Source organism: Salvelinus fontinalis, chromosome 4 (assembly GCF_029448725.1).
Source record: "Salvelinus fontinalis isolate EN_2023a chromosome 4, ASM2944872v1, whole genome shotgun sequence".
Taxonomy (NCBI): Eukaryota; Metazoa; Chordata; class Actinopteri; order Salmoniformes; family Salmonidae; genus Salvelinus; species Salvelinus fontinalis.
In genome coordinates, this window is record NC_074668.1 from 38412715 (window position 1) to 38435796 (window position 23082).

The window sequence follows — 23082 nt, forward strand, 5'->3', positions numbered from 1 at the left end:
AAACCAGTAATTTTCTCCAAATCACTCTAAATTAAAATGAAAAAGAAAAAAAAGAAAGAAAAAAGCGATAGAGGATGCATCAGCTGGCTCCACCTCCTCCCCCCCCTCACACGGACACACACACACACAAATACACACACCCTTTCCTCTCTGGCATCCCATGGCATATCACTCCGTCTGTCTTCCGGAGATGGTGGAGATGAAATGAGAAGAGAGGGAGGCGGTGGGTTTGAGTGTGGGAGCCGAGCACATTAGCTGAGAGAGGGATGTGTATAGACACAGCCGTCCCTCCCATCCCCCTACACTACCCAACCCACCATGGCTCCTACTGGAGTAGAGGGCAGGAGAGGAACAAGGCTTTAAATAGCTGTTAGCCACTCCATAGAGCTGTGTTTACCACGCACGTCTGTTGACACCTCCAGGCTGAGACCCTGAGACCCAACACAACCACAACCCAACCTTAGATTGGCCAAATGCAGACAGACCACTTCTGCTGCTAAGGGAACATGGGTTAGTTGGATGGTGCTCACTGTTGACGCTGTCAAACATTGGCTACGATGAACAGAATGTTCACGCTACGACTGTAGTTGTTTATTTCAAATAGGCTCCTCAACTAAGTAGAGATAGAGAGATAGAGACTGACAGAGAGAAGGATTGGAAAGTCAGGTTAACAGGGGAGTTGAGTCATTCTGTAAACCTTCTACAGCAGGGTGATGTCACTCTCAGAGCCAGCCTAAACAATACCATGACAGTCGCCCCATTGTGTACAGTTTCCGTAGACATCCACTCTACACCACCGCTCAATCACATGGTTTTACTGTGTGTGTGTGTGTGTGTGTGTGCATGTGTGCGTGCTCGCAAGTGTACATGCTTTCCTGTGTGTGTGTGTGTCCATAAATCAGGTTTAGTCCAGAGGATGATGTTACTGCTTGCATTGACCTTGTGTGGAGGCACAGGAGATGGCATGCTAAGGTTTGAAAGAGAGATAGAGAGATAGAGAGAGAGAGAGAGAGACCGAGTGAAAGCAAGGAAAGAAAGATAGTGATGGGGCAAAGCAAACACAGGAGTGTTTCAGGGTTCACAGTGTGTGGCCTGTACAAAGGACAGATTGGCCTCTCAGGTTGGTACATGTCCTTAAGAACAGCCCTACAACTAACAATGGGCTCTGTCAGGTTTATAGAACACAATACACGCACGCACACACACACACACACACACACACACACACACACACACACACACACACACACACACACACACACACACACACACACACACACACACACACACACACACACACACACACACACACTTGAGGACTTCAGTTGCAGTACAATAGGGTCTACACCCGACACATTATTCACCTTTGAAACCTCTCTCTCTCTGTCTGTCTCTTGGGTAGATCCGATGGGAGAAGAACATCACATTAGGAGAGCCCCCAGGGTTCCTCCACTCTTGGTGGTGGTGAGTACAGTACTACATCCTTCACTCCATTCCCTCACCCTCTCCTTTATCTTCATCCTCCTCTCTTCTCTATTACAACTTGTTTTAAATGACAATGACTTATCAATCGACCTTACTGGGCCTGTATTAAAAAGAACTTCTCCGAGTAGGAGTGCTGATCTGGAATCAGTTTTCCCTTTTAGATTATAATGAATGGACAGGGGCACCTGGCTATTCTACTCCTACTCTGAGAAGCTTTGTGAATACGGGCCCTGGTAACATTCTGGAATAATCAGAATGATAACATTGCTAATGATAAAGATATTGTTATTTTTGTTTGTTCAGAACCTCTATGTATCTAACCTCCCCTGCCTTCCCTGTGCTGCAGTGTGTTCTGGGATCTGTACTGTGCAGCCCCGGAGAGGAGAGAAACATGTGAGCACTCTAGTGAGGCCAAGGCCTTCCATGACTATGTGAGTCACCATCAACATTACATTACCTCACCCCGTCCTCAACCACTGCTGCCCCACACTGGTGCCTACTGCTGCCTTACACTGGTGCTAACCAGTGTTCTGCCAGTATTTTTCAATAGATGTACAATGTATAGGAGTTTAGCTACCTGGATGTAGCCTACATCGAGACACCTGTCTGATTCAAGCCTTTCTGAGTGGACTAATCTATTGTGGAGGCCACGAGGATGGCACACTATTATCACCAGTAGTACATTTACCGTTAATTCCCATAATTCCTAACCTACAATGTTTGTTTGGTTACGGTCATATATGTTAATGAGTTTAATATATTATTATTACAGTCTTACCATTTTTCATTCTAGGAGTGGACACGTTGTTTGCAGAGTGCACAATCTATGCTAAACTTGTGAGGAAAACATTTTGGTTTATTTCATTCCATTTTCCAGTTGTCAGTTTATTAATTGTCTTTTGTTTGGAGCACTCCTGTCATTCTTGAGTTGGAACACGCACCTGATCACGCATAGAAGTAGGCCTAGACTACCTGGCCTGCGCGCCAATGTAGACTCATAAATGTGCCCATTTGGGGATCTGATACTATTTCTGATTGTCTTAACTCACCAATACTTTAAAAAATATATATATATTTAAACTTTATTTAACTAGGCAAGTCAGTTAAGAACAAATTCTTATTTACAATGACAACCTATCCCGGCCAAACCGTAACCCGGACGACGCTGGGCCTATTGTGCCCCGCCCTATGGGACACCAAATCACGGCCAGTTGTGATACAGCCTGGAATTGAACCAGGGTCTGCAGTGACACCTCTACCACTGAGTGCCTTAGACCGCTGCGCCACTCAGGAGCCTGTGAAACTACTGTGGAACTTCTCACAGCAATTTTGTCTTCGCTTCGAAAAGCAAGTTGACCAAGTCTGTTTTTACATCCATTGAGAATGACAATAGTTCCTTAACGTAGCCTATTTGAAAAATATCTCCAACTCTCTCCCTTTCCATAACCAGTCAGCATGAAAGGGGGAAAAATGTTATGCTCGGATGATGGAAATGTCATTAAAAAAAGGCTACCTGATTACTTCTTATGCTTGCGCAAATAGCCTACAGCTGTGTCGGTCTGTCTGGAGCTCACTGGTGCAGGAAACTGAGGTTCCAGAATATTTTATACAATGTTGCAAGTTTGCTAGCACCAGCTTCAGGCAGGACCCAAGTTAATAGTTGATACAATGTTTCAAGTTCGTTTCAGACAGACCATGCATAGCCAATGTGATTTATAGGATATTTATTTTTATCAGGATATTTTCTACCTGGCTGGCTGCAATGTTTTTATTTATTGGCTTTATGTAGGCTATTTTTACATATTGGCAATGGCAATAGAAGTTAGTTTTACATTTGTATAATTTTCATTTAGATGGATTAACCACAGGACATTGATTTTGAGATATGACAACTTTATTATAAATGAAATGAAACTATTCCACGAAAATGTGCATATAACTGGCATGCAGATCAGTAGGAATGGTACGATAACTTGGCACTCCAAATGGAAAAGGTTGCCGACCGCTGGTGTGCCCTATTAGGAGCATAACAGCAGAATCTGCCAAGGCCAGCAGCAGCGGGAGGAGGAGGAGGGTCTGGACGGGAACAGGTTTTTTTCTTCTGGTTTTAATTGCAGTTCTTAAAGCATCAGGCAAAGTAGCCTACATGTAGTTGATTTTATTCAAACATAGGGTGTGTCTATATATAGACAAATACACATTTAAAAATGTTGACCAATCAATTGGTCAAAAGAACAGACGACTCTCGGTCGTCATGTAAGCATGTCCAGAGCCTGAGCTGGGATGTGTATAAACACTTCCTTTGTCTTTTCTCTTTCTCGCCTGAGGGAGGTGGAGGTGGAGAGGTCTCCTGCTTTTTGAAGTTGTTCTTTCTCTGGAGCCAGTCTGACTCATCAGATTTTGTGTGGCGTGGTTTATTGAGACGCATTGTTGAAAGTGCACAGGTCGTAGCTTTTTGCTTTCTCCTCTCTCTCTCTCTCTCTCTCGCTGCAGGCCTAGTGGGCAACTACTCCCCCCACAGACCCCCTCTCAGGGTAGTTGGAGGCAGATAGGGAGGTGGGGGCACGGTGCACAGTGTGTGGAAGAGGTGTGCGTGTATTTGTGTGTGCAGGAAGATGATGCTGATTCTGGTGATGATGTGTGATGAATAGTCTCCTGGGAAACGAAGCAGCAGCACTGTGATGTCATCCTGGCTCTGGGGAGAGGAGCGCTGGAGGGCGGCCCGACCTCTGAGCCCTGAGAGAGAAGGGTGGGGTGGGGGGAGTGAGAGAGTGAGGAATGGAAATTGGAGGGTGAGGGAGAGACAATGAGGGGGGAGAGAACAAGGGGGAGAGTGGAGGATGGAAAGGGAGAGAGCTATGAAGAGAGAGAAAGTGGGAGAGATAGATGGAAAGAGAGAGGGAGATGGAGAGGGGGGGGGGGGGCTGGACAGAGGCAGCATGAATCTGAGTCACAGAAAGAGGGAAGGAATGGAAGGAAGAGAGGATTCTAATCTTGCCTATTCCCTTTTCATCCTGCCTCCTCTAAATCTTATTGGTAACAACACCAGACACAGTCTAACTACATAACTTCATAGAGAGAAACACAATTACTGCCAACAATTAATCTTTAGAAAACTCCACAATTTCAGCTTCTTCTATTACTTTCGGTAAATGCATAAATTAAGTACAGGCATGCATGTGGTGAGCAAAATAAATGGCACAAATTTGTCCATGTTCTTCTTCAGGGTGTAGTCTGTGGGTTGTAATTAGCCAGGGTCACTTTCAATTAACGGTGATTGTGAGATCCAATCAGAACCAATCTACCACACAGATACTGTAGCTACTTTACACAGCTCAATTAACAGAGATAGGGAGACCATTATGGTCGGCGTTATTGAAAAAGGAAAACACCTTGATTTGATGCGGTTCATCATTTGTTTCAATCGTCTGACTTTGAGGCTGATGAAGATGTAATCAAGCATATTTGTGGTAATTCTTTTCAGACAGCTAATTACTGTTCGGGATGGATAGAGAGAGTTGAGTCAGTTCTTTTAAGATACTTCCTGTGCTCAGCTCATTCCATGGTGTCAAGGCTTTGGTCTCCATCTGTATTACTATACTATTGTATTATCTGTGTGTCTGTGTGTGTATTTTGTGTGTGTGTGTGTGTGTGTGTGCGTGTGTGCTCGCATGCGCAACTGTGTGTGTGAGAGTATACATTATGTGTCTGACGTGAGCCGGTATTCCAGGAACTCCAGGGAAAAGTGAGGGAAGAAAGAGTGATGAATGAAGTGAAGAGTCCTGCTGTATTGATTTCATCTTCAGTCTGGGTGTTTCAGCCAGGGAAACAACGTTTACAGTTCTGCTAAGTGCTTTTTAAATTGACTTCTCCATGCTAAATGAACAAATTTCATTCGAGGAGGGACACAGAGTCATCAAAACAAGCTATTTTTACATTATTTCGATCAGCTTGGAAATGGACCAATTAGAAGCTAACTCACAGAATATTGCTTTTCTGTCTTTCAAACAAGGTTATAATAGTTTTGGGATTTTATTAGATTTTTATTTCAAATTCAGTTTAGTTTCAGTTCGTTTTCACACCGTATTTGCTCACCGTATTTGCTCGTTTCGATTTATTTTTAGTTGTATAAAACTATTTCTATTTAGTTTTTCTATTTTTATTTTCACTTTTAGTGTTAGGGGTGGAAAGCATGCGTGGGAGGCTAGGAGCCATTGATGTTGTATAGTTTTTTGGGATGTCACTACTTTCAACTGGGGGGCAGTAATACATAAGGTGATGGGTTAAGTTTAAATTATTAAGTCAGTCTCATTGTGACTTGGATTTAAAAAGAATAGCGCTGAGACTGGAGCAAAAATAAGGATAAAGGAAACTTCCTCTCGCCCATGTTTACACCAATCCAATGCTTTTTAACTTTAGTAGTACATGTAAGAATCGAGTTAGCTATGTAGCTATTTTTCCCCCTGTTAGCTAGTGATAGTGATCAGATTATCTATATATTGACAAGATACTGGACTGACCGCTCTAACGCTTCGAACACACCGACTGCGTCATTGCATCACTGCTGCATAACATTTTGCGCAGCTAGGCAACTATACTGATGCATGTACCTTTTGCAAATGGTCGCATGCGGTTGGACACATGGAGGAGAGAATCATTTTCGCAGTATCCTCAAAACCGTGTCTTTTTGACACAACTGCTGACAGCTACAGGGACATAAACGCATAAAATGCTGCTTGGAGACAAGTGTCCACGATAGTAGGATTGCCATGTCAGTTTAGTAGTGAGCTTGTGCTAGATGTGGCTAGTTAGCGTTAGCTAGCTAGCTAACCTAGCTTGCTAACCTAGCCAATGAGGTGTGTGTGAAAGAAATAGTCATACCACCTTCCACGTTGGTCTCATTGTTGAAAGAGCCTACTCTGCCTATCTTGACTATTTATTATTGCATTTCGCTCCAAAACTGCATATTGGGGGGAAATTATATTATAGGCTCTCACAATTAATTTGAGGATGTCATCGAATAAATAATATACTTGGCAAATAAAGAAATAAAAAATGTAAAGAAATTATGCAATCAAACTGTTTTTATGTAATCCCAAATGTTTACTGAATGTGTGCAAAAAAAAGATCTACATTCATATTTTGCTACTTTCTGTCAAGTCCACTCATACAATTTGATACATACGTTCGATTTATCGAACGTATGCACCACACAGAACGCACTGCAACTGCCTCTGCAACGCAATGCTGCAAGGCAAATGCAGCGTTCCATTGAAAATGAATGTACTTCTGGTGTATCGAAACGCAATGACGCAGTCGGTGTGTTCGAAGCGTAACAATGGGAATAAATGTCCAGAAAGGCAGAAGGCAGGCGGGAGAGGGCAGGATCAGGAGGGAACATTCTAGCCAATGACAGGGCAGATACACGTGTGAACAACAGGAACAACGCTGATATAACAGTTTTTTTCTCAAAGTTGCTGGAATGCCAATTTACACCGAGTAAACACCTTCCTAATATTTAGTTGCTCCCCGTTATGCCCTCAGAACAGCCTCAGTTTGTCGGGGCATGGACATTACAAGGTGTCGAAAGCGTTCCACTGGGTTTCTGGCCCATTTTGACTCCAATGCTTCCCACAGTTGTGTCAAGTTGGCTGGGAGTGGATCTCTAGCTCGTTCCATCTCCTCCCACAGATGCTCAATTGGATTGAGATCTGGTGACTGGGCAGGCCACTGCAGTAAGCTGAATTCACTGTTCTGTTTTCGTTTACTATAATAACCTTGCTTTTAAGAATAAGACTTCGATCCACGCAGGTCAGTGAGATTGTTCCTGAGGATTCTGGGAGAGGTTGGAAGGTAACAAAGAAGCGGGATGATTCTCAGTGTTATGTGGTGACACTATAATGCTGTGCCAATGTTCTCCCATATCAGGTCCACAACAGTCATACTCCATTAGTTTGATCTCTGGATTGGGCCTGTAAAGAAAACCATGTAGCATCACTCACCTCTCTAGTTTCTGACCTATTTTCTAACATTTAATCCAGCTCTTTTTAGAGCCATGATAAGTACTAGTCTCATTTGTAGCTGTGTCTCCAATCTCCATCATGCAGAGTACCACTATAAGCCTAGCAAGCCAGGCCAGGCTATGTAGACAGCATTAAACTCTACCCTACTTCTTGCCAGCTAATCCTGCCTCCTTGTCCAGCTCTTATAGGCACCACTCATCTAGTTGACTTCTATCCCATTTCTTATCAAGTTAATCCCCCTACCTTTTTGAAACAATGGTCTATACTTGTTCTGCTTTATTGATATCACACTATTATCAGAACTAATTTCTTTGTGATCATAGGGAGTTGAACACAAACATGAGCAAATTAAACAGGATGGAAAGAGAATCATGCCAGCATGAAATTGCTTGTAAGACCTGTAAAAGCAACTCAAGCATGTTAACAAAGCCCCTACCACACACACACACACACACAACTTTGGGTAGAAACTGACATTTAAACACTGGTTTTCTTATGGAAGAATTGAATATTTTACAAAGGCTATGCGTGTGTGTATATATGTTGGTGTATGTGTGTGAGGATGTATGTACAGTACAATATAAAGAGTTCCTCAGCTGTTGGTTGTTATTGTGCGTGTGCTTTATAAATTCAACTGTGTGTGTGTGTGTCAAATCAAATCAAATTTGATTCGTCACATGCTTCCTTAAACAACAGGTGTAGACTAACAGTGAAATCCTTGCTTACGGGACTTTCCCAACAATGCAGAGAGAAAGAAAATAGAGAAATAATAGAAAAGTAAAACGTAATAATAATAGTAATAATAATGTGTGTTTGTGTGAGCAGAGTGCTCATCCAGCATGAAACGCTGTTTCTCAGTCAGACAAGAACAAGTGCCAATCAGGGTTGTAACTAGAAGGAGTACAGCTAAGACAGGAAGGGACTTTTCGTAGCAGGTTAGGTGTTTGCTAACCCTAACCTTTTTACTAACCTTAACCTAAGTCTCCTAACCTTATAGGTTAATTATCCTAACCTGTTGTGTAAATTCTCCTAACCTGCTACGAAAAAAGTCATATCCATTCTAAGCTTTTCTCCCTTTAGTCTGTACTGCCAATCAGGCTTCAGGCTGCTAGGCTAGGTGCTGCGGTGCGGTGGTGAACCTGCCTGTGGTATCAGGCAGGCTCCCGAGTGGCGCAGCAGTCTAAGGCACTGCGTCTCAGTGCAAGAGGCGTCACTACAGTCCCTGGTTTGAATCCAGGCTGTATCACATCCGGCTGTGATTGGGAGTCTCATAGGGGGGTAGGCCGTCATTGTAAATAAGAATTTGTTCTTAACTAACTTGCCTAGTTAAATGAAGGTGAAATTAAATACTTATTTTTTTTAATCACTGGGGGGATGTTAGCTCTGACACTGTGCTGTTAGGGAGGAGGGGAACCTGCCTGTGGTATCAGGCAGGCTCCCGAGTGGCGCAGCAGTCTAAGGCACTGCGTCTCAGTGCAAGAGGCGTCACTACAGTCCCTGGTTTGAATCCAGGCTGTATCACATCCGGCCGTGATTGGGAGTCTCATAGGGGGGTAGGCCGTCATTGTAAATAAGAATTTGTTCTTAACTAACTTGCCTAGTTAAATGAAGGTGAAATTAAATACTTATTTTTTTTAATCACTGGGGGGATGTTAGCTCTGACACTGTGCTGTTAGGGAGGAGGGGAACCTGCCTGTGGTATCAGGCAGGCTCCCGAGTGGCGCAGCAGTCTAAGGCACTGCGTCTCAGTGCAAGAGGCGTCACTACAGTCCCTGGTTTGAATCCAGGCTGTATCACATCCGGCCGTGATTGGGAGTCTCATAGGGGGGTAGGCCGTCATTGTAAATAAGAATTTGTTCTTAACTAACTTGCCTAGTTAAATGAAGGTGAAATTAAATACTTATTTTTTTTAATCACTGGGGGGATGTTAGCTCTGACACTGTGCTGTTAGGGAGGAGAGCAGATCAAGCACAAAGCAACCTCCTCTGATGAAGCGATCTCTCTCGAAGTACAAGAACTCACACATACAGACACACTAATATACTCATGCATAGACAGACACACGGGCCAGGAATGATACATACACACACATGCATACATATTCAACCAACTCCAATACCTGCTCAAGCCCCACACCCCCTTTCTACCCCCCCCTCCACCTCCTATCTCTACACACGCTTTCTCCCCCATTCCTCCCCTACACCCATGCACGCACACAGACAGGTATTTTTGGGGGCCTCTGCCAGGGATCCAGGGAAAGTAGGGTGTGGTAGCTGAACACAAGGGACTGCTCTGTTTAACTGGAAACACCCTTGTCCTGATATGACCCTGTCCCCTACGTACACACACACACACGCACACACACACAAACACACACACTACTCTCCACACTCCACCCACTAGCAAACAGTCAATGAGTCATTCCTCAAGAAACCCAGAGAAAAGAAATATCATGATTTTGGAGATTTTCACGAAATGTAATCCATAGAATAGGCCTTTGGAGAAAGGATTGTTGACATATATTTAACATTTGTATCTAAAAGCATAATTGAGAAATACTTGATTAAAGTTGGCATATTTATGACGTTTTGGCCTTACTCAGGCCTCCTTTAAGCAAAAATGGATGTCATATGAAGCTTTACCGTTTGCTCTGTGATATGAGTAGTATTTTGATTTCAATACAAAAATACATATATGTATTGACAAATATAAACATGAATATTGAAAATATTGAACATAAATACACTACAGGAATATCAAAGTTCCAAAGTGGGATCTCTGCTAGTTTTAAAGTTATGGCCCGTTTTTTGAGAAATTGGTATAGTAGGCAATGTACAGTAACCAATCACAGCCTTTCTTTTACTTATATCATTGTACATCCTGCAAATCACCAGTAGATGGCAACCATTTTGAATCCATTTTCACATTCACTCTGTTGGTAATGCTTACAAATTGGATCATAACTCTAAAAATGGCAGAGATACCACTCTGGACATGTATATTCCCGTATAATATATTATGTTCAACAATATATGGAAACATTTGCCAAGTCAATATTCATGTTCATATTTTTCAATATTCATAAATTTATGTAAACAAAAGTTATTGAAATCCAAAATACTACTCATATTACAGACCGAGCAGTAAAGCTTTATATGACACCAACGTTTGCTTTGTAACACCTACAGATGAAACACTATGGAGTCTTAAAGGAGGCCTGAGTAAGGCCAAAATGTCCTAAATATGCAAACTTTTAGATAAAAATGTAGAATATATATCAACAATCCTTCCTTCAAATGATTACTTTATGAATGACATTTTGTGAAAATCCCTCAAATAATAGTCTTTTTATGTCTGGGTTTTGTGAGGAATCACTCCAATGACTCTCAATGCCTGTGTGTGGCCTGCATTTTCCTGCCTGTTAGTACAAGCCTACCAGAGTGCATTTCTGTGGCTGTGATGGCCTCATCACCTTATTACATTCCCCAATCATGACATCACAGGGTACTTACCAGGACACAATGTATTTAGAAAGAACACACACATACAAGTAACTGCCTCAATAAAGGAAACAACAAGTTAATGTGTCTTAATAGGGCGATGGGCCACCACAAGCCAGAACACCTCCAGTGCGCCTTGGCATAGATTATATCGTCTGGAAATCTATTGGAGGGATGTGACACCATTCTTTCACAAGAAATTCCATAATTATTTTTTATTTTTTATTATTATTATTATGTTTTTTTATTGAATTTTAAAAGATGCAATCTACCTGCAGTGAAGCCGCTCAACATTTACTTTACATTCAGTCATCTAGCAGACATTCCCATCCAGAGGGACCCACAGGAGAAAAAAGGGTCAAGCGCCCCGCCCAAGGGCACAAGGACAGATCCCCCACCCAGGCGAAACGGGGACCCGAACCAGCGACCTCTCGGCCACCGGCCCAAGCTCCCAACCGTCAGGCCATCAACCATCCAAGACCCCCGCCCCCCCACCCAAGCCACCGTCCCCCTTCAACCCAACCAAAACCCACCAAAGACCCGGTGTAACAACAACCAACAAACAGAACAAAAGAGAAAAAAATACAAAAATAAAGGAAAACAGCAAAAAAACAACAATGTAAAAACAAAAGACATCAAGGACAACAAAAATCAAAACAGCAAGGCCTACTTATGTGTGTGTGTGCATGTGTGGCACTATTTATATGTGTGTGTGTGTGCGTTTGAATGCGAGTGTGTGTATGCATGTGTACGCACGTACAATTTGGTTTTGTTGATGGTGGGGGAAAACACTGTCTCAGGTGCCGCTCCTGAATCTCCCATAATTTTCCTATTGGGTTGAGATATGGTGACAGACGGCCATGGCATATGGTTTACATCATTTTCATGCTCGTCAAACCATTCAGTGACGACTCGTGCCCTGTGGATGGGGGTATTGTCATGGAGGCCAAAATAAAGGCCTGCAAAGCATTTTTATACATGATGGAATGTTAATTGCTTCATTAACGCAGGAACCACACCTGTGTGGAAGCACTTGCTTTCAATATACTTTGTAGCCATCATTTACTCAAGTGTTTCCATTATTTTGGCAGTTACCTGTATACATAAACCTAGAGATTCTTTCAGTTTGTAACATTTGATTCTATTAATCTGCTTTTACATATATTTTTTCTGAGCAGGATCAATGTGTGGTTGTGTGTATACATTTTGTATTCATCACATAAGCACATTACCAGGACATACTCTCTTGGATCTCCTGGCTTAGCGCATTGTGGGTGCCAAGCTGATTGGTGGACCAATGGGGGGTGGAGGAGATGGTTGTGTGGGGGATCGAAGGGACCCCCAGTCTGTTTCCAGGCAACAGAGCCCTTCTCTCCTCCAATCTCCTCGACTCTCCTGTTTTTAAGCCAAGCTGAGGAGCAGTGAGAGAGTGACTCACAGGAGAGAGAGAGAGAGAGATTTGTTGATGGTGGGGAGCAGATATGGAGCTGTTTTTATCAGTTTAGTCAGAATGTAAATGAGAATGTGATTGTCTTGTGACAGTCGTGCTAACATTGAGAACAGTTCACAGACCATAGCAGAGAGATGTCACCTGAAGAGCTAATAGCTTGTGTGTTAGCAGCTGATTTGTAAACCACTGTCTACAACTTTCTGAATTTCATATCATGTTAAACTATAACTTCTCTCTACAATAACTACTTTTTGCTTGCTTACTGTTTTCTCTGCATCTGTCTTCCACCCACTCTAACAGATAGCCATTGTTACAATAAGCTGACTATCTTCAGATAAGTCACCTCTCTCATCTCTCTCCCTCTCTCATTCCCGTTCTCCCTCTCTCTTTCTTCTCTCCCTCTCTCTCTCTTTCTCTCTCTCTCTTCTTGCTCTCTCCATCTCCCTCTGTGGTCTCTTGCACTATCATGCTTGTAGTCTAGCAGTCCCCAGGAGTGTGTTTTCCGCTGCTGTGTCATGTCACACGCGTGTTTGGACATGTCGGCGAGGCGTGTTTGCACTCTTCTGGAGTGAGAGTGAGGGCAGTGGGGAGGACAGGGGCAGAGATGGGTTGGGCTGAGGACTGAGGGCAGGGGGGAGGACAGGGGCAGAGATGGGTTGGGATGAGGACTGAGGTCAGGGGAGTGGACAGGGCCATGGGAGAAGGGGAGTACATGGGCAGGGGTAGGCTGGGATGAGGACTGAGGGCAGGAGTGAGGACATGGGCAGGAAAGAGGTATGGGGAAGGGCCTCCCTGGTGGCATTGGTGGTAGGTTATCTCTGTGACCCAAAGTGGCTGTGATGGTGTAGTAGACTGACGGCCATATCTCACCATAACAGTCTCTGACAATTAGTATCTACTTTCCCCTGATACAAAATGAATCCATATACAGTGCATTCGGAAGCTATTCAGACCCCTTCACTTTTTCCACATTTTGTTACGTTACAGCCTTATTCTAAAACTGATTAAATTGTTATTTTTTTCTCATCGATCTACGGTCGTAGCCAAAAGTTTTGAGAATGACACAAATATTAATTTTCACAGTCTGCTGCCTCAGTTTGTATGATGGCAATTTGCATATACTCCAGAATGTTATGAAGAGTGATCAGTTGAATTGCAATTAATTGCAAAGTCCCTCTTTGCCATGCAAATGAACTAAATCCCCCAAAAACATTTCCATTGCATTTCAGCCCTGCCACAAAAGGACCAGCTGACATCATGTCAGTGATACTCTCGTTAACACAGGTGTGAGTGTTGACGAGGACAAAGCTGGAGATCACTCTGTCATGCTGATTGAGTTTGAATAACAGACTGGAAGCTTCAAAAGGAGGGTGGTGCTTGGAATCATTGTTCTTCCTCTGTCAACCAAGGTTACCTGCAAGGAAACACGTGCCGTCATCATTGCTTTGCACAAAAAGGGCTTCACAGGCAAGGATATTGCTGCCAGTAAGATTGCACCTAAATCAACCATTTATCGGATCATCAAGAACTTCAAGGAGAGCGGTTCAATTGTTGTGAAGAAGGCTTCAGTGCGCCCAAGAAAGTCCAGCAAGCGTCAGGACCGTCTCCTAAAGTTGATTCAGGGGCACCACCAGTACAGAGCTTGCTCAGGAATGGCAGCAGGCAGGTGTGAGTACATCTGCACGCACAGTGAGGCGAAGACTTTTGGAGGATGGCCTGGTGTCAAGAAGGGCAGCAAAGAAGCCACTTCTCTCCAGGAAAAACATCAGGGACAGACTGATATTCTGCAAAAGGTACAGGGATTGGACTGCTGAGGACTGGGGTAAAGTAATTTTCTCTGATGAATCCCCTTTCCGATTGTTTGGAGCATCCGGAAAAAAGCTTGTCCGGAGAAGACAAGGTGAGCGCTACCATCAGTCCTGTGTCATGCCAACAGTTAAGGATCCTGAGACCATTCGTGTGTGGGGTTGCTTCTCAGCCAAGGGAGTGGGCTCACTCACAATTTTGCCTAAGAACTCAGCCATGAATAAAGAATGGTACCAACACATCCTCCGAGAGCAACTTCTCCCAAACATCCAGGAACAGTTTGTTGACGAACAATGCCTTTTCCAGCATGATGGAGCACCTTGCCATAAGGCAAAAGTGATAACTAAGTGGCTCGGGGAACAAAACATTGATATTTTGGGTCCATGGCCAGGAAACTCCCCAGACCTTAATCCCATTGAGAACTTGTGGTCAATCCTCAAGAGGCGGGTGGACAAACAAAAACCCACAAATTCTGACAAACTCCAAGCATTAATTATGCAAGAATGGACTGCCATCAGTCAGGATGTGGCCCAGAAGTTAATTGACAGCATGCCAGGGCGGATTGCAGAGTTCTTGAAAAAGAAGGGTCAACATTGCAAATATTGACTCTTTGCATCAACTTCATGTAATTGTCAATAAAAGCCTTTGACACTTATGAAATGCTTGTAATTATACTTCAGTATTCCATAGTAACATCTGACAAAAATATCTAAAAACACTGAAGCAGCAAACTTTGTGAAAATTAATATTTGTGTCATTCTCAAAACTTTTGGCCACGACTGTACACACAATACCCCATAATGACAAAGCAAACCAGGTTTGTAGAATTGTTTGCAAGTTATTACAAATAACAATTTGAAAAATTTAATTTACAGAAGTATTCAGACCCTTTACTCAGTATACTGTTGAAGCAGCTTTGGCAGCTTTCTCCCATTCTTCTCTGCAGATCCTCTCAAGCTCTGTCAGGTTGGATGTGGAGCGTTGCTGCACAGCTTTTTTCAGGTCTCTCCAGAGAGGTCTGATTGTTTTCAAGTCCGAGCTCTGGCTGGGCCACTCAAGGACATTCAGAGACTTGTCCCGAAGGCACTCCTGCGTTGTCTTGGCTGTGTGCTTAAGGTCATTGTCCTGTTGGAAGGTGAACCTTCGCCCCAGTCTGAGGACCTGAGCGCTCTGGAGCAGGTTTTCATCAAGGATCTCTCTATTCTTTGCTCCGTTCATCTTTCCCTCGATCCTGACTAGTCTCCCAGTCCCTGCTGTTGAAAAACATCCCCACATCATGATGCTGCCACCACCATGCTTCACCGTAGGGATAGCATTGGCCAGGTGGTGAGCGGTGCCTGGTTTCCTCCAGATGTGACGCTTGGCATTCAGACCAAGGAGTTCAATCTTGTTTTAAGCACTCCAGATAATCTTGTTTGCATATTCTGAGAGTCCTTTAGGTGCCTTTTGGCAAACTCCACGAGGGCTGTCCTGTGCCTTTTACTGAGGAATGGCTTCCGTCTGGCCACTCTACCATAAATGCCTGATTGGTGGAGTCCTGCAGAGATGGTTGTCCTTCTGGAAGGTTCTCCCATCTCCACAGAGGAACTCTGGAGCTCTGTCAGAGTGACCATCCGGTTCATGGTCACCTCCTTGACCAAAGCCCTTCATCCCCGATTGCTCAGTTTGGCCGGGCGGCCAGCTCTAGGTAGCGTCTTGGTGGTTCCAAACTTCTCCCATTTAAGAATGATGGATGCCACTGTGTTCTTGGGGACCTTCAATGCAACAGACATTTTTTGATACCCTTCCCCAGATCTTGTCTCGACACAATCCTGTCTCGGAGCTCTACGGACAATTCCTTTACCTCATGGCTTGGTTTTTGCTCTGACATGCACTGTCAACTGTGGGACCTTATATGGGGGCTCCCGAGTGGCACAGCGGTCTAAGGTACTGCATCGCAGTGCTAGAGGCGTCACTACAGAACTGGGTTCGATCCCGGGCTGTATCACAACCGGCCATGATCGGGACTCCCATAGGGCGGCGTACAATTGGCCCAGCGTTGTCCTGGTTAGGGTTTGGCCGGGGTAGGCCATCATTGTAAATAAGAATTTGTTCTTAACTGACTTGCCTAGTAAAATAAAGGTTAAATAACAATAAATAAAAAAAATAGACGGGCCTTTCCAAATAATGTCCAATCAATTGAATTTACCGCAGGTGTACTCCAAGTTGTAGAAACATCTCAAGGATGATCAATGGAAACAGGATGCACCTGAGCTCAATTTCGAGTCTCATAGGAAAGTGTCTGAATACTTTTGTAAATAAGGTATTTCTGAAAACCTGTTTTCGCTTTGTCGTTATGGTGTATTGTGTGTAGATTGATGAGGAAAAACATTTACTTAATCCATTTCAGAATAAGGCTGTAACGTAACAAAATGTGGAAAAAGTGAAGGGAACTGATTACTTTCCGAATGCACCGTATCATAGTACCACAGAATCCACCCAGGACAGTGTCTTTCATCCATCTGAAAATATTTTATATTGAGTCCACCTCACTAGGACTTTAATCTCTTTCCCTCTGCGCTCAGTCTAAATCTCTTATCTCCTCTTTGTGTTGGAAGACCAGGTCAGATTGTGGAAGAGTAGTGGAGTTCAGTGCAGCTCCTAGCCCTTTGTGGCTGTTATTTACACAAAAAAATAAATCTCTGGATGGGTGTATCTGACGCAGCATCTGCCCACAGACCCACCTCTCGTATTATAGTGTGTGTGTGTGTGTGTGTGTGTGTGTGTGTGTGTGTGTGTGTGTGTGTGTGTGTGTGTGTGTGTGTGTGTGTGTGTGTGTGAGAGAGATACTGTTATGGCTTTATAGCTGAGAGATGTTTACGATGGCTGATAATGACATCAGTGATAAAAGGAATGCAGTCAGTTAGGGTCCTAACTACTGCTGATGCTGCTGTAGACCCACCTTCAATTACCTGAGTGAGAGAGCAGGTACAGTACATACTGTATATCAACATTGTCCTGTGATGGAACAGTACAGGGGCTGTTTGGGTTATTGTGCTGGAGAGCAGTGTGACTAAGGTGACCACATGTCCCGGATTGTGCAGGACAGTCCCGCATTTAATAAACAATGAACCCCTTTAACCCTGTTCTGAGGGCTAAAGGGGGTGCAATCCAATATTAAAAAGGCGTTCCTAATATTTTGTACACTCACTGTATATCATAAGGATGTGGTACTGGTGATGTTAAAGGCTCAATGCAGCCATTTGTATCTCAATATCAAAGTATTTCTGGGTAACAATTAAGTACCTGACTGTGATTGATTGTTTTCAGTCAAAATGCAATTTCTCAAGCAAAACATTTTTCTAGAACTGCCTGGGAGTGGTCTGCGTGGGGAGGGGAAAACTGAAAACTAGCTGTTATTGGCAGAAAGGTTTGGAACTCTTTCTTATTGGTCTATTAACAAATGTACAGTCTGGTGATGTCACCAGGCAGTCCAAAACTCCATCCCACCAAAACAGGCTGAAATTTCAGGCTGTCTTTTCAAACAGCTCTTACACTAAAAAGGCATTATCATAATTTTCACAATTGCACAGTATTATTCAAACCTCATAGTGGGAAAATATACACTGTCCATATTTTTGTATATATAATCTTCAAATGAGTGAATTCCGCTATTTCAGCCACACCCGTTACTGACAGGTGTATAAAATCGAGTGCACAGCCTTGTAATCTCCATAGACAAACATTGGCAGTAGAATGGCCTTACTGAAGAGCTCAGTAACTTTCTACATGGCACCGTAATAGGATGTCACTTTTCCAACAAATCAGTTTGTCAAATATCTGCCCTGCTAGAGCTGCCCCAGTCAACTGTAAGTGCTGTTATTGTGAAGTGGAAATGTTTAGGAGCAATAATGGCTCAACCGCAAAGAGGTAGGCCCCATAAGGTCACAGAACCGGACTGTCGAGTCCTGAAGCGCGTAGCGTGTAAAAATCGTCTGTCCTCGGTTGCTACACTCACTACAGAGTTCGAAACTACCTCTGTAAGCAACGTCAGCACAATAACTGTTCGTCGGGAGCTTCGTGAATTGGGTTTCCATGGCTGAGCAGCAGCACACAAGCCTAAGATCAACATGCGCAATGCCAATCTTCAGCTGGAGTGGTGTAAAGCTAGCCGTCATTAGACTCTGGAGCAGTGGTTCTCTGGAGTGATGAATCACGCTTCATCATCTGGCAGTCCAACGGACGAATCTGGGTTTGGCGGATGGCAGGAGAACGCTACCTGCCCGAATGCATAGTGTAAAGTTTGGTGTAGGAGGAATAATGATCTGGGGTTGTTTTTAATGAGCATACAATGACATACTAGATGATTCTGTGCTTCCAACTTTGTGGCAACAGTTTGGGGAAGCCCCTTTCCTGTTTCAGCATGACAATTCCCCCGTGCACAAAGTGAGGTCCATACAGAAATAGTTTGTCGAGATCGTTGTGGAAGAACTTGACTGGCCTGCACATAGCCCTGACCTCAACCCTATCGAACATCTTCGGGATGAATTGGAACGGCAACTGTGAGCCAGGCCTAATCGCCCAAATCAGTGCCCAACCTCACTAATACTCTTGTGGCTCAATGGAAGCAAGTCCCCGCAGCAATATTCCAACATCTAGTGGAAAGCCTTCCCAGAGGAGTGGAAGCTGTTATAGCAGCAAAGGAGGGGACCAACTCCATATTAATGCCCATTGTTTTGGAATTAGATGTTCGACGAGTAGGTGTCCACATACCTTTTGGTCATGTAGTGCATATAAAACACAGGGTAATCACGTTTTTGACTGCACTGGGCCTTTAAACATTTCTCCAATCATTGTTGAGATCTGATATTGGTTGTTCCACCAATTCAGTGCCTCTTGAGAAGTGTAACTTGGTATAAAAAATAAATAATAATTAACATGGTCATAAAGACCACATATTCAACTTTATAAAAAGCGAAATTTTTGGTTAAATAAGAAATGTGCCTATTAAGTGCCAAATCTCCTTGTGACAGGGGTAATGGAAACTTGTTGTGTGCAGCAGGGAGTGGCAATTGAATGCAAGCTTCATTCAAAAAAAGGATATTGCTTTAACATTTCTAGCCTGTCTATCTATGGGTAACAGGGTTGACGTGTTATGCTCCACCCGCTCAGTTTTCTGCCATAAAACACCAGAAAATGGCCAAAAAGATTAGGACCAGCTCACCTGCTTTTTCACTATGAATTGTCCATTAGATGTTCAATGCACTTTAGCAAGCCTTTATTCATATAAAAAATCTGATTTATTGAATTATCCATGCGGACTATATTAAAGAACAATTCATTTAATATAACAGGCTTTTAAAATTCAATATTTTTTGTGCACAATTTCTACTTAAAATAGAGGGATGCAAAAGGAACTATTTACGTGGAATGAACATGCTACTTCACTTAATCCCGTTTTAAAAGTCTCCCTTCCTAACTCTTTTACATTCCCTGAGACCAACCAGAAATGTTTCCTTGGCCAAATAGTTCCAGATATTGCAGGACATTTTTGAATGTACTACAAAATCATCCCAATGTCTTGCATTTGGGTATTTTAAAATGTGGTCACCCTGTGGGATACTACTGAAGAGAGGAGAGATAGGGGAGGAGACAGGGAATGTAACACAAGGCAGATATGGCAAGAGAGGGAGAGACATAGACGGTGGAACTATAAATAAGAAGGAACTATAAAAAAAGAGCGAGAGGTAGATTGAGAGACTGATTTAGGATTCACAGTCAAAGAAAGAGGTTATAATCTCACTACCTATTTCCCATGCACCCAGCCAAACTATCTCTCTCTGTTTTCCTAATGGAGGGATAGATAAGAGAGAAGTTATTTAACTGAAGGGTTCTCTGGGGTCTGTCTGTGTGGACGTGCACCCTGAATGTGATAAATATTTACTCCTTTCCTGAGTTTGAGCCGGATATTTTGGCTAAACAGCAGAGATCTGAGAGGAGCATGTGAACTCTAATTTCCATCTCAACATGTTTGTGTTTCCCACTGCCTGTTATGGCACAGGACAGGACAGGACATAAACAAATCAAATCAAATTGTATTCGTCACATGCTTCGTAAACAACAGTGACATGCTTACTTCTCAACAATGCAGAGAGAAAGGAAATAGAGAAATAATAGAAAATTAATAGCACGTAATAATGAAAGTAATAATAAATACACAATGAGTAGCGATAACTTGGGGTTCTAATATCTAGTCGATGTGCAGGTGTACGAGGTAGTTGAAGTAGATACAGTGGCTTCAGAAAGTATTTATACTGCTCAACCTATTCCACATTTTGATGTGTTACAGTCTGAATTCAAAATGTATTAAATATACACTACCGTTCAAAAGTTTGGGGTCACTTAGACATTTCCTTGTTTTTGAAAGAAAAGCACATTTGTTTGTCCATTAAAATAACATCAAACTGATCAGAAATACAGTGTAGACATTGTTAATGTTGTAAATGACTATTGTAGCTGGAAACAGCTGATTTTTCAATTAAATATCTACATAGGCGTACAGAGGCTCACTATCAGCAACCATCACTCCTGTGTTCCAATGGCACATTGTGTTAGCTAATCCAGGTTTATCATTTTAAAAGGCTAATTGATCATTAGAAACCTCTTTTGCAATTATGTTAGCACAGCTGAAAACTGTTGTTCTGATTAAAGAAGCAATAAAACTGGCCTTCTTTAGACTAGTTAAGTATCTGGAGCATCAGCATTTGTGGGTTTGATTAGGGGCTCACCTTTTTTGCAGTTTTGCTTTCGTGCCTTATTGCAAAAAGGATGCATGTTTTGGAATATGTTCATACTGTACAGGCTTCTTTCTTTTCACTCTGTCAGTTATGTTAGTATTGTGGAGTAACTACAATGTTGTTGATCATCCTCAGTTTTCTCCTATCACAGCCATTAAACTCTGTAACTGTTTTAAAGTCACCATTGGCCTCATGGCGAAGAATTCCTGAGTGGCTTCCTTCCTCTCCGGCAACTGAGTTAGGAAGGATGACTGTGTCTTCGTAGTGACTGTGTGTATTGATACACCATGCAAAGTGTAATTAGTAACTTCACCATGCTCAAAGGGATGTTCAGTGTCTGTTTTTTTCTACCCATCTACCAATATGTGCCCTTCTTTGCGAGGCATTGGAAAACCTCCCTTGTTTAATCTGTGTATGGAATTCAATGCGTGACTGAGGGACCTTACAGCTAATTATATGTGTGAGGTACAGAGATGAGGTTGTCATTAAAAAAATTATTGCACACAGGGTGAGTTCATAAAATATATTTTTACTCATTAACTTATTTAGGCTTGCCATAACAAAGCGGTTGAATACTTGTTGACTCAAGACTTTTCAGCTTTTTATTTTTTTGTAAAAATGTCTATAAACATAATTTCACTTTGAAATGAGGGGCTATTGTGTGTAGGCCAGTGACACAAAATCTCAATGGAATCCATTTTAAATTCAGACTGTAACACAAAAAAATGTAGAAAAAGTCAAGTGTTGTGAATACTTTCTTTAAACCACTGGAATGTATTTGGAATAGAGTGACTAGGCAACATAATAGACAAACAGTAGCAGCAGCTTATGTAAAGAGTAAAAAAAGTTAGTGCAAAAGGGGTCAATGCAGATAGTCCGGGTAGCAATTTGGTTAACTATTTAGCAGTCTTATGGTTTGGGGGTAGAATCTGTTCAGGGTCCGGTTGGTTCCAGACTTGGTGCATCGGTACCGCTTACTGTGCAGTAGCAGAGAGAGCAGTCTATGACTTGGGTGACTGGAGTCATTGACCATTTTTTGTACCTTCCTCTGACACTGCCTGGTATAAGGGTCCTGGATGGCAGGAAGCTTGGCCTCAGTGATATACTGGGCCGCAAGCACTAGCGCCTTATGGTCGGATGCCAAGCAGTTGCCATACCAGGCGGTGATGCAACCGTTCAGGATGCACTCGATGGTGCTTCTGTAGAACTTTTTGATTATCTGGGGACACATGCCAAATCTTTTCAGTCTCCTGAGGGGGAAAAGGCATTGTCGTTCCCTCTTCACGACTGCCTTGGTGTGTTTGGACCATGATAGTTTGTTGGTGATGTGGACACAAAGGAACTTGAAACTCTCAACCCGCTCCACTACAGCCCCGGGAGCGTGTTCAGCCCTCCTTTTCCTGTAGTCCACGATCATCTCCTTTGTCTTGCTCACATTGAGGGAGTGATTGTTGTCCTGGCACCACACTGCCAGGTCTCTGACCTCCTCCCTACAGGCTGTCGCACTGTTGTCGGTGATCAGGCCTAACACCGTTGTGTAGTCAGAAAACTTAATGATGGCCACGCAGTTGTGGGTGAACAGGGATTACAGGAGGGGACTGAGCACACACCTCTGAGGGGCCCCCGTGTTGAGGATCAGCATGGCAGATGTGTTGTTGCCTACCCTTACCACCTGGGGTCGGCCCATCAGGAAATCCAGGATCCAGTTGCAGAGAGAAGTGTTTAGTCCCAGGGTTCTTAGCTTAGTGATGAGCTTGGAGGGGACTATGGTGTTGAACGTTGAGCTGTAGTCAATGAACAGCACTCTCACATAGGCGTTCCTCTGGTCCAAGTAGGAGAGAGCAGAGTGCAGTTCAAAAGAGGTTGCGTCATCTGTGGATGTGTTGGGGCGGTATGAGAATTGGAGTGGGTCCAGGGTGTCTGGGATGATGGTGTTGTTGTGAGCCATGACCAGCACACGCACACACAGACACGCCTCATGCAGTGATGTAGGGCTGTTGCGGGTACCCTATTACCGCCACACCGGCGATCTTGAGTCATGA

At 43.2% G+C, this 23082-nt stretch overlaps 1 protein-coding gene across 1 annotated transcript in view; it reads left to right on the forward strand.

The window, feature by feature from the left end:
- Nucleotides 1-23082, forward strand: part of LOC129853731 (single-stranded DNA-binding protein 2-like) — an 87463-nt gene that overhangs the window by 44423 nt on the left and 19958 nt on the right. The window contains exons 3-4 of the mRNA XM_055920078.1: nt 1403-1464; nt 1832-1916. Coding sequence (XP_055776053.1) covers nt 1403-1464; nt 1832-1916 — 147 coding nt within the window. The remainder of the gene's footprint in view (nt 1-1402; nt 1465-1831; nt 1917-23082) is intronic.